The sequence below is a fragment of the Sphaerodactylus townsendi genome, linkage group LG07, assembly GCF_021028975.2.
Source record: "Sphaerodactylus townsendi isolate TG3544 linkage group LG07, MPM_Stown_v2.3, whole genome shotgun sequence".
NCBI classification, from domain to species: domain Eukaryota; kingdom Metazoa; phylum Chordata; class Lepidosauria; order Squamata; family Sphaerodactylidae; genus Sphaerodactylus; species Sphaerodactylus townsendi.
This window is the reverse complement of record NC_059431.1, coordinates 113,278,955-113,291,718: the sequence shown is the minus strand read 5'-3', so window position 1 is coordinate 113,291,718 and position 12,764 is coordinate 113,278,955. Positions and strand designations below refer to the sequence as shown.

Sequence of the window (12,764 nt, the reverse complement as noted above, 5' to 3'; positions counted from 1 at the left end):
AAGCAACATTGTTGTTGTTGTGATGATAGCAATCTAATGCTTAGTATCTATCTAGCGTTGCGTCTATAATCTTTAAAAGATATTTTGCTACGCTTTCCCAAAAGTAAGGATCAAGATTATCTAAGATTACAGGAATCCTAAGAGCATCAGTTAAGTGATTGTATAGGAGTGAAGCAATGATGGGTTGGGTCATTCTGATCTTTGAGATACCATATTGGTGCCTTGCAATTTCAGCTGCTGCCAGCAGGGGAGCTCCCGCAGGTGGGTCTGCTCCAAGCAGAGGAAGGGGATTTCCGCACAGTTCCCTACCAGCATTACAGGGACTATTGTTTACTTGCCCTTGTTTATTAAACTGATCAAAGGTAAACAACGCCTGGTTGTCAACGTCATTGGGGAAAATTCAGCTCCATCACATGAAGCGTTGCTGAGTTCCACTGGCACCAAATGAAAACCAATAGAACAGCTTGTGGTCGATTGGACTGATTTGTTGCATGCTCTTGTAACATGTAAAGTCAGTCTCGTTATTTGAAAACCGGAAACCCTTCTCTGCTTGGTATATAGCATTTGTACTGAGTCTCCAGAAACTGCTTGAAGCTTCTTCAGAATTTCTGCAAAGAATTTAGAGAGCACCAGACAAGGGGTAATGGGATAGGTTAAAAACAAAAACAAATGGGAGTCTAAATATGCCTTCAAAATTATCTTTTTAAAATGCCAGCATATGCTCTCATAACCTAGAGGCCACTTCTTCAGATATACTTCATTGCTTCAGAAGTGGAAATCTGTATGCAAGGTTAGAATTTTTAAAAAGCTGACTTTTCCTCCCTGCAAAACACTATTTGTGGACAGAAGGTGTGAAAGAGGTTTCCCCTTATTTTAAAATGGAATCCAGAAAGTTGGATTCCCTTGCAGCAATTCTCTTCTGGCAGATTTATATACAATAATTCATTTTGGTTGAAATGTTCTGTGATTGTAAAATAAATAAATATTTCCTCCCTTCCTATGATAAGCCCTTCCTTCCTTCCTTCCTTCCTTCCTTCCTTCCTTCCTTCCTTCCTCCCTCCCTCCCTCCCTCCCTCCCTCCCACCCTCCCTCCCTCCCTCCTTCCTTCCTTCCTTCCTTCCTTCCAGATTTATAGGTCATAGCCTTTACCTTAACTACATTTACAATTTTTAAACCTCCCTTTCCCTAAGTCCACTCTAATTATTAAAGTCAACTTCAACTTCAACTGACCTTTATTAGGCATATCATTAAAAATGAACAAAATACAGGACAGAGCGGGTGTTAAAACAGGACATAAAACTGGACAAAGCACATAAGGTTGGTAAAGAAGAGGTGATCAAGCTTCCATTATGTCTTGGACTCGAGAACCTCTAATAAAAATTCAGCGGTTTTTCTCGTTATCCCGCCGTTGCTATTATTCAGCAGGTGAATAGTCTTTGTATGCTCCGAAGAACTTTTTTTATTCCCTAAAGCCAGGACAAGCAGGGAGAGTCTAGGTAATGCACACCTCGAGCAAGAAAACATAATATGCTCGAGGGTCTCAACAGTATCCTGGCAATACATGCATGTTCTACCTTGAAGTCGGATATTCAACTGTCGGCCTCAATTATTAAAGTTTTTTTGAAAAAATATTTTATGCTAAATCATAAGCATACCTTAATTCTGTATGTTTAAAAATTGTTTTTTTAACTTATCCCATTACCCCATACGTCCCGAATCGGTCTCTGCGTTCAGCAGAGGCCAACCTACTGGTGATCCCTGGCCCCTCAATGATATGACTGGCCTCCACCCGGCCCAGAGCCTTTACAGCTCTGGCCCCGGCCTGGTGGAACGCTCTCCCACCAGCTGTCCGGGCCCTGCAGGATCTTGCTGAGTTCGCTTGGGGCCTGCCAAGACTGAGCTGTATTCCTTGCAGGCCTTTGGGGAGACTAGCCGTTGATAGGGGGGCCCCCCTCTCCTTTTCTCTTGTAACATCAAGTGGATCCTACCGCCCCTCCCCCTCTTGGGGTTTTTGAGGGAATTGATAGCAGGTGCCATCTTGTGTTAATGTTAATTTTAATAATGCTGCATTTTAATGGGGTAGGGTTTATTTTTACTAGAGCCTGTATCAATTGATACTTACTGGATTTTAACCTGATATTGTGCTCTATTTATATGCTGTTCACTGCCCTGAGCCCTCCGGGGGAGGGCCCAATAAAATAATAATAATAATAATAATAATAATAATAATAATAATAATAATAATAATAATAATAATAATAATAATAATAATAATAATAATAATAATAATAATAATAATAATTTATATCCCACCTTTCTCCCCAGTAGAAACCCAGAGTAGCTTACTTCTTTTTCCTCTCCTCCATTTTATCCTCACAACACCCCTGTGATGTCGGTTAGGCTGAGAATGTGTCGTAGCCCCAAGAATGCTTTCATGTTAAAGGGTTTGAACCTGGGTTTGCCAGGTCCTAGTCCCGTGGTGGCGAACCTTTGGCCCTCCAGATGTTATGGACTACAATTCCCATCAGCCCCTGCCAGCCCTACAGCCAATTGCTTAGGGGAACTGAATGGGAGATTGTAGTCCATAACATCTGAGAGATATAAGAGAGTTCGCCACCTCTAATCCAGCGCAAAGCACTATACCATGCTGGCTCAGTTGATCAGCCATTTTTACTACTTTTATTGTATACCATCGTTAGTATTTTACTACAGAGATGCTTACGCCAGTTCATAAACAGTTATATCAATTTTTGTTCAGTGGTATCATGCTTGCCCAATTCTTCAACTTATGTTATATGAATTAACTTGGACAAAGATTATGTATTTTTGTGGGGAAATACAATTTGGGGAAACAAATGCCAAACTAAAGGAAGCTGAAAACTCCAGAGTGTATTATGAGAAAAAGAGAGACAATTACCCAGTGTTTGAGCGTGAATTCTCCAAGTATGGGTCTTTCTTTCATTTGGGCATACTTCTGTGATGTCGTTTTCTGGGGACAGATTTTCTGCTTTGTAATCTTGGGACTCTGCCAACATAGTTGATATCTGAAGGAAGGATCAAGAAGGATATAAATAAATACATAAACACACACACACACACATATATACATAAAACAAGTGACTATATGGTTAATAAGACCGATATTTTCAGTTAGTACTGCCAGCAAACCCCAGTCTTAGTGCCCAACAATGCCACAGACTACTAGTCTGATGCTTAATGGCCAAATGCTGAAAGTTTAAAGGCTAAGGAGTGCAGAAGAAACTGGAAGTTTCTACGAAATAAATACTTTATAATGTGGTGAATGTTTGTCTTTGTGTACGTCTTGGATTTTGAAGTGCAAATTAAGCAACAACAACAAAACATTAATTCCGCCAATTAACCAAATACTTTATTTTCTGTTCGAAATTTGTTCTACACTATTGACTTCTGTTCCTTTCCAACACATAAAGATCAGTAACATTGCATTCTTAACCAGTTACATCCTTGACATGAATGGATTAAAAGGGTATAAATAAAATTCCAGAAAGACCTTAAAGACTAACAAAATTTATTTCCAAAGATATTTTGCATCACATTACAAGCACCGAGTAACACGGTGTCACAACCCCAGACACGATCAATGTAGGAATCAATACTTCTAAAGAATACTCCCTCCCTCCCACACACAGATACGTCAGGTCCACAACCCCCCCTCCCTCCCTCCCTCCCTCCCTCCCTCCCTCACACATATATGATACACACATTCCTCAGACAGTGAGAACTTGGATGAAAACACCCCAACCAGTGGTGGGATCCAAAAATTTTAGTAACAGGTTCCCATGGTGGTGGGATTCATGCCGTAGCGCCAATGGGACTGGGCGGGACACCAGGGGGGCGTAGCCAGGCATTCCTGGGGCAGGGCATTCCTGGGCGGGGCTGTGGCAAGGACGCAGTTGCTGTGCTGGTCCTTTGGCGGGAAACGAATGCACGCAGGTGCAGGCTGCCACACACACCAGTGCACCTCCTGCTAGACTGCTTCAAGTTCTGTGCGCTACTGCTGAGAGGAGGGGCGTAACTAAGGCAAAAATCACATGGCAAAATCAGCAATTAGTAACCCCCTCTCGGCACACACAAATAATTAGTAACCTACTCTCGGGAACCTGTGAGAACCTGCTGGATCCCACCTCTGACCCCAACTTCCACCCACCCACCCCTCCCCTGCAGCTGCAGAGATAAGGGCAGACTGGAAACTAGAGGGTCATGACATACAACTATTCCTTTGCAACTGTACTGTAAAACATTTCTTTTTTTATGGCAGAGTGGCAGGCTTCAAAACCAAACAAAATAAGAGTGTAAATAACCACTAACTGGGCTATTTCCAAGGGATGGCAGTCTTTTTTAAAAAAATTATAGACATATTTATACCTAGAGGTGGGATCCAGCAGGATCTCACCAGTTCCCGAGAGTGGGTTACTAATTGTTTGTGTGTGCCGAGAGGGGGTTACTAATTGGGTCCTCTTTTCTATCTCCACGCCCTCGCCTCCCCGAGAGGCATACTGCCATTGAACGTGAAGGTTCCATTTAAGGTGGATTTAAAAGGAGAATCTGGGCTCCCTACTTTAAACAAGTGATGCTGGAATCCACCCCCAAACAGCATCATTTTCAATGGTGTTTAAACTTGGGAGCCCAGATTCTCCTTTTAAATCCACCTTAAAGGGAGAATCGGGGGTCCCCAGTTTAAGCAACATTGAAAGTGATGCTATTTTGGGGTGGATTCTCCCCCACCCTGAAACAGCATCACTTTCAATGTTTAAACTGGGGACCTCAGATTCTCCCTTTAAATCCATGCCAAGGGGGGTGGATTTAATAATGATAATGATAATGATAATAACTTTTACTAAGCATAACCCCCACGCTCAGGGCTTATAAAAGCAAGCCTCGCCCCTGACAGTCGGCAATCTGTTCTGGGGTCCCCCGGGGGGGGGGTGGGGTGGGGCTCAGAAGTCACTGCCGGCTGCTGGAAGCCGGCAGCCTGCAGCTGGGGATGGGAGGGGGTGGGATGGGTAAGAGATGGAGCCCTGCCTCTCACCTCCAGGGTTGGAGCCCTGCCTCGGGGGTGGAAGGTACTGCTGGCTCCAGCCGGGGGGGCGGGCCCCCACCCCCAGGCAGGGGGGCACCTGGAGACAATTTGCCTCAGGGCGCCATTTCACCCCCGTATGCTTCCGCTCTGCTGAGGTCCCTCCCATCCAGTGGTGGGATTCGAATAATTTAACAACCAGTTCCGGTGGTGGGATTCAAATAATTTCACAACTGGTTATTTACAAGTGTCCTTTGGGAGCAGCAGTGGCGTAGGAGGTTAAGAGCTCGTGTATCTAATCTGGAGGAACCGGGTTTGATTCCCAGCTCTGCCGCCTGAGCTGTGGAGGCTTATCTGGGGAATTCAGAGTGGCCTGTGCACTCCCACACACGCCAGCTGGGTGACCTTGGGCTAGTCACAGCTTCTCAGAGCTCTCTCAGCCCCACCTACCTCACAGGGTGTTTGTTGTAAGGGGGAAGGGCAAGGAGAGTGTAAGTCCCTTTGAGTCTCCTACAGGAGAGAAAGGGGGGATATAAATCCAAACTCCTCCTCCCACTCCTCTTTTAACAACCGGTTTTGCCGAAGTGGTGCAAACCTGCTGAATCCCACCACCGCTCCTATCCCTAATCATGCCCTTCCCAGTCTCTGTCCCCCAAATCTCTAGGGATTTCCTAACATGGACTTGACAACCCCACAGAGGAGGCTTTTGACTCTGGGTCCCCCAGGGCGGTGGGCCTAGGAACCAGAGAGAACGAATGACTTTACCTCCGAGCATACATTCATATAATTGAAGGCATTGCCTTTAAGAAGGAAGGATTCCTTTCGAACAATAGAATAGGGCAGCGCCAATTCAACAAAGAATGGCTGGAAAGCTGTCAGTTGTGCAGGCTTGGAGATGCCAAACCCAGTCTCGTTGTCCACACAGAGCATGTTGGCTTCCCATTCCGTGATGGTGTCTGGCACAGTGTATGGGAGACTGGCCTTTCCGCTAGAACTGAGAAACAGAAGAAGGAACATTTACCAGCCACATTGTTGGAACATGAGAATCCCACGAGAGGCATAAAAGAATCAGGAGGCAAAAATTCAGAGCCAAATCCCCAAAGACTCCCAAATAGGACAGGCGTGTTTAAACATTTATCACATAACATAAGAACATAAGAACATAAGAACTAGCCTGCTGGATCAGACCAGAGTCCATCTAGTCCAGCATTCTGCTACTCGCAGTGGCCCACCAGGTGCCTTTGGGAGCTCACATGCAGGATGTGAAAGCAAGGGCCTTCTGCTGCTCCTGCTCCTGAGCACCTGGTCTGCTAAGGCATTTGCAATCTGAGATCAAGGAGGATCAAGATTGGTAGCCATAGATTGGTAGCCATAGGTAACCATTTGATTTATTGCCGACTGCCACTTTTCTAGGCTGTGGTCTGTTAGTTATTGCTCCTAAAGTTTACCCCTCATCTATAGGTGACATCTTGTCATGGTAAGATGCTGTGGAGAGAAACACATCTTACCGTGACCTGCTTTTGAAGATGCCAGCCAAAGATGCAGGTGAAACATTAGGAGTCAAAACTACCAGATCACAGTCACACAGCCCAGAAAACCCACACCAGCCAGTTCATTTGGGCTGCGAAAGTCTTCGACAATACATTTGATTTATCGTTGTTTATAGCAAAACTCTTTGGAATCAGCCGCTTGGCTGAGGACTTTTGGATTCTGGCTGCGAATTCATTTTCTCTCAGACTGTAATTCCCTGGTCCACCGTCTGCTTTCTGACATTCATTCCAACCCCTGGTTTTCCATAATTGAAGAAAAAATGGCCTCTATTGGACTGTCAGTGGATTCACTTTGCCCTTTGTCCTATTCAGAAGCTTATAGGAAATTAAAAGGTCAACTATTGGATAGAGAGTTCTCTACCCTAATGACCGCTTAATAGGATTAACGATGCTTCCCCACCTGTATTTTTTTCTCTCCCATTTGAACGGGGCCACTTGGCACACTACCTGTATTGCTTAATAAACCCTGTTCAAAGGAGAGCCATAATGCTCGCCAGGTTTAATGTTATGCCTTCTGCCTTGTTACATGCCAGATTTAATAAGCAAGAAAAGACTAAAAGATTGTGCCCATGTAACGATGGCTCAGTTGAATCTCTGGCCCACCAATTTCTTCACTGTCTCAGATTCGAGGAAATCAGACCCAAGTATGTGAATCTCACTCCTTTACATTTACCCGATCTCCCCGATTTAATTAGATTACACTACTTGTTGGACAACCCTGATCCTTCTCTCTGTATGACAGTGGCAGACTTTCTCTTGGAAATTATTAAATGCCAGTAGATTTCCTTTGTCCTAACACGCATATCCTGTATTGTATATGCTTTTTAATCTGTTTTTATTATTGTTGTACTGCTGTCTATGCCAATAAAGGCTTGCTTCACTATTGTTTATAGGAGTGCCAACCTCCAGATAGGGATCTCCTGGAATTATAATTGATCTCCAGAGATGAAACTCCCTGGCCAAAGTGAAAAGCAACAAGACTCACTCGACAGAGACCGTATTCCAGATCCAGGTTTCAGGAAAGTATTGTCTCACGGTTTCCATGATTCCACCAGCAGAACCACCGTAGGCCAAAGCATCTACTGCCGGGAAACAGAATAAAAAACAAAACGCCAGTGGCCATTTCCGCATGGACACTTTAAAACGTTTTGAGGCAGGAAATAAAATTGCTATTGTAATTGCTATTTTTTCCTCCTAATGAAGGTTACCTCTGCCCTCAGAACACCTCAAGGAGAAAGTATCATGAAAGCAAGCCTGGGAGAGCCACGAATCCACGAAGGTGTTTACCCTGGAGTATCGGAGACCACAAAAGCTGCCACCATATCATGAAAGCAAGCCTGGGAGAGCCACGCTTGTTTCATTAAAACCTGGGTTCTTTTCTCCAATAACTCCAACCAGCTGAGGTCTCAGCGATTTTTATTGAAAAACAGAAATCAAAGAAATAAAACATGATTGTGGTTAAGGGATTGCTTAGGTGGTTATGTCCCTTTTGGTTCTTTGTCCCTGTTCCGGGAACCCATGGCCCAGAGATGTTTCTCTGACCACGTCTCAAGATGGAATTAAAAAACCTTTGTTTTCCCCTTCTCAGGAAAACTCTGTTCAGGCCATGAGGTAACTTAGGCCTTTGACGTTTCATCCTAGCACCTCTGCATAGTTTCCTGTCCTCCCTCCAGGAGATCAAAAGGCAAAGATGCTTTTCACAGTCATATGTGACTTTGCTAGTTTTACAGTACTCTTCCATCACAGAAAGGTACATGGCTCAAGTCACAAGAAGTCAGCTCGAATTTAATTACATCAACAAATCCAAAAACTGTACTTAAGTAAGCCTCAGGAGCAGCAGTGGCGTAGGAGGTTAAGAGCTCGTGCATCTAATCTGGAGGAACTGGGTTTGATTCCCAGCTCGGCCGCCTGAGCTGTGGAGGCTTCTCTGGGGAATTCAGATTAGCCTGTGCACTCCCACACACGCCAGCTGGGTGACCTTGGGCTAGTCACAGCTTCTCGGAGCTCTCCCAGCCCCACCTACCTCACAGGGTGTTTGTTGTGAGGGGGGAAGGGCAAGGAGATTGTCAGCCCCTTTGAGTCTCCTGCAGGAGAGAAAGGGGGGATAGAAATCCAAACTCTTCTTCCATAACCTAGCTATTATGCTGTATGAGAAATCGGTTAAACTATGCGCGTTACAAATCTGTTGAATTGCTGCCACAAAATAAAGATTTAAATAAACTGTATATATTTCCTGTGAAAGACAGGTTCAACAGGTTTGTAAAGTGCGTAGTTTAACTGATGTCCTATACAATGCAATAGTTAGATGATGGAACAGGTTTGATCATGTATAGTTTTTGGAGTTGCTGATGTTTATTTTAACTCGCCTGAAGTTGTAACGAATGGCTGTCATTATGTTGTGGCGCTGAACTATTTATAGGCCATTAAAGGTATTCGAATCGAGTTGCTGCCGTGGATACCCTCCAATATAGGCCCTTTCTGCAAAGTCACTTCAATAAAACGTTTTGAGGTAGGAAATAAAACACTTCCTCTGTGGAGTTCCGCATGGTTTTTATGCCAAAACATCTTATTTGCAGCCTCAAAACGTTTTAAATAAATGCCCTTTTTAAACTATTCTTCAGTTGAAACATTTTAAAAAGTGCTTCATTTGCCCATGCGGTCCCTTTAGGATGTTTCTCAAGCCTCTCTGCCTTATCTATGCTTCCTCATTGGTGCCAATTTTTCACAGCTCACTCCCTGCCCCTTGCCTGTTTTTGCTGCAGCTTTCGTTATTGTTTGAAGAGTGGGTGGTAATTATTGAAAAATGCACCGAACAAGGTGCAGAAAATTGCAGCATCGGCTGTAAAGCATAGAAGCAACGTTCTCAAAGAAAAAGGGAGAAAATATAGGAGAAATCACAAAATGGCGGCCAGGAATTGTTTGGAGTAGGTGTGCAGACATACGTTGTGGTGAAGGGGGAGATTTAAAAATGTTTCCAAAACATTTTCAGTGATTTGAGCGGAAAGAGTCCTGATCATTGTGGTAGATCTAATTTAATGGCAGGATGCTACTGCTGGTCAGTGGGTTGGCATGAGGGTTGCCAACCTCTGGGCGTGGCCTGGAGATCTCCAGAGGACAGAGTTCAGACTGCCCGGAGAAAATGGCAGCTTTGGAGGAAAGACCCTACAGCATCACATCCCTGCTGAGTTCCTTCATCTCCCTAAACCCTGCCTTCTTGAGCTCTGCCTCAAAATCTCCAAGAATTTCCCAATATGGATTTGGCAGCCTGAACTGAAGTTCATGTGTTCCCATGTTTTGTTGTTTGAACACCGGGCACATGACAGTCATTAATGCTGAAACAAATTATACCCTTCAAGTAAAGTTCCATGATGGATGAAGCTTGGACAACTCCTACGTCGATTCCGCACTTGCGTTATTGACCTAAGTTCGAGCTGCGTTCGACCTAAGTGCTCCGCACAACCACTGGGATTGACGTGGTTTTGCACCAGCTTCACCCCATGTAATGGTCAAATTTCCGACTCCAGTTGGGAACTACTACTTTTTCAGGGAACCACACTCAAACTCAGCTCGATTCCAGTAAAGTGCGGAATCTCTGGTGCCAGGAGTCCCCCATTCAGCCAATCACAGCTGAGTGTTTCAGCCACCTTCGTCCCTCCATTCCTGTGGCAGTTTTTTTATAATGTGTATGGGGATAGATGGAACATGGTCGTAGAACAGTAGCCAATCGGAACGAAGCGGCGAAGAGGCACAGGATGATTCCACCTTCCGAGCTGGGATCAAACTGGTTACAGTGGGGAACAACAATGGCTTCGACCTAGGTTAGTACCCTTCTCAGGGAACTGGGTCGAACCTATTTTACACGTGTGCTGAATCGCCCCTAGTCTTCAGAATGTTCCACTGTTCGTCAGTTGAAAAGAGAGACGAACAGCCTATGTTGCTTCCCTTGGAAGATTCTTTTTTGCTATGTTTCTGTTAAATGCTTTTAAACACTAACATAAAAAACCATACTGGACTGATGATCAATAATTGAATGAATCTGGGCAAGTGAATTTAGAATTATTTTACAAACTGGATTGACAAACCAGAGGCTGGATTTTACATCATTATCTTGGCATGGGTCAGCGTTTGGACATTTGGTCATTTCACATGGTCAGCTATGATATAACAACAAAATAATAGAAAGAATACTATACCAAGGCTACATAAACTGCTGAACGTGCAGATTTAATTCAAAGAGTGCACAAATTAGGGCATATAAGGATATAACAAAGCATATGAAGGTAAACAAACAAGACTGTGAATGAAACCAAAATATCAGCATGAAATCAATGCATCAAAAGTACACAATCAGGAATAATCCACTTCATCAGTAGCTTGAAGTAGAAAATGACTTGGCCCAGGGGACGATGTCACCTCCTAGAGTGAATATTATATATGGCAAATAATTGCCTTTTTATGACAGTTGATGAGATAGCGATCCCAAGATTTATGGGCAAGATCAATTAAACTGCTGATGAAATGGGAAAAGCCAACCAGGAAACCTGGTAATACCAGAGAGCTCATCCCATTTTTGGACTTTTGGATTGTTCCTGATTGTGCTCTTTTGAAGTGTTGATTTCATGCTGATTTTTTGGCTTTGTTCACTTAACTATGGGATAAGCTTGCTTCTTTCAGGTCTCTTCCACACATGCAGAATAATGCCCTTTCAATCCACTTTCACAATCGTTTGCAAGTGGCTTTTGCTATTCCGCACAGTAAAATCCAGCTGCAAAGTGCACTGAAAGTGGATTGAAAGTGCATTATTCTGCATGTGCGGAAGGGGCTTGTGAGACAAATGTCCGGCAAGGCATTGCACTTGTTATACCCAACAGAGCTGACTGTCACTTACTTTTAAACACATTTGAGGTTACTTACCTTGACGCTTATGAGAAAACACCTCATTGTCACTATAATCCGAGGAAATTTTCTTGCACTCCAAATCGCTTTTGCACACAACAGGTTTCCGCAATGATGAACTGGTGAAGACCTTGAGACCCAACTCCTGAAAATGGAGAGTCGTAGTTAGTTGATTTCTTTGGAGTAAGCGTGCCTGGACAGCGTGCCTGGACACTTGGAGGGGGTGCTACAATGATCTAGAAATGCCTATGTTATCTTCTTAATGAATGAGCCACCTCCGTCTGACATATCCTTCTCTTCCTGAGCCCTTGGTGTTCTCTTGCTCTTTCTTCCTGTAAGGATGCATCTACAGGTCTCTCCTTACTTTTATACACGTACCACCAGATTAGCCAGCCATTTATAACAGGGACCAGTATTTTTCAATTAGGCTTCTTTACCTCCTTTTGAGAGCAACAAGGATGTGTACTGAATTTACCTCAATAAATAATTGTATGCTTCTATGACTGTGCAATTTTGCTAAATTGACAAGTACCTATCTCAGCAATTCCTTCATAAGCCAGGAAAACACATTTTCCAATTGCTGTCTGTTGAACCCTGACCCCACATGGACAGTACCAGCTCTTTGCAAGCTGTTTAGTGCCCCATCCCAATCTTCCAGAGTATGAATGAGTTACTCCCTTCATGAGTGTGTGCGCGTGTGTGACATCATGTCACAGCTAACTTATGGTGACCCTATTGGGTTTTCAAGGCAAGAGATGTTCAAAGGTGGTTTACCATTGCCTGCCTCCATGTGGGCTGAGAGAGCTCTCAAAGAACTGTGGCTGGCCCAAGGTTACCCAGCAGGCTTCATGTGGAGGAGTTAGGAATTGAACCTGGTGCTCTAGATTAGAGTTCATTACTCTTAACCACTATGCTATGCTCATTTGAATTACTCCTTAGAAACCTCCACGTTGGTTCACCTTTTGAATTTCTCTTTTAAGAACATAAGAACATAAGAACAAGCCAGCTGGATCAGACCAGAGTCCATCTAGTCCAGCTCTCTGCTACTCGCAGTGGCCCACCAGGTGCCTTTGGGAGCTCACGTGCAGGATGTGAAAGCAATGGCCTTCTGCGGCTGTTGCTCCCGAGCACCTGGACTGTTAAGGCATTTGCAATCTCAGATCAAAGAGGATCAAGATTGGTAGTCGTAAATCGACTTCTCCTCCATCAATCTGTCCAAGCCCCTTTTAAAGCTATCCAGGTGAGTGGCCATCACCACCTCC

At 44.1% G+C, this 12,764-nt stretch overlaps 1 protein-coding gene across 3 annotated transcripts in view; it reads right to left on the bottom strand.

Annotated features, from left to right (window-relative positions):
• The window catches only part of LOC125436916 (ovostatin-like), a 110,296-nt gene that overhangs the window by 35,473 nt on the left and 62,059 nt on the right, over window positions 1-12,764 (bottom strand). For 2 of the 3 annotated variants that reach the window (XM_048504288.1, XM_048504289.1), the window contains exons 18-21: window positions 11,521-11,647; window positions 7,592-7,688; window positions 5,822-6,050; window positions 2,918-3,044 (exon numbers count right to left, since the gene is read on the bottom strand). In XM_048504288.1, the coding sequence (XP_048360245.1) occupies window positions 2,918-3,044; window positions 5,822-6,050; window positions 7,592-7,688; window positions 11,521-11,647 (580 nt within the window). The remainder of the gene's footprint in view (window positions 1-2,917; window positions 3,045-5,821; window positions 6,051-7,591; window positions 7,689-11,520; window positions 11,648-12,764) is intronic. The other variant, XM_048504290.1, reaches the window with a different exon arrangement.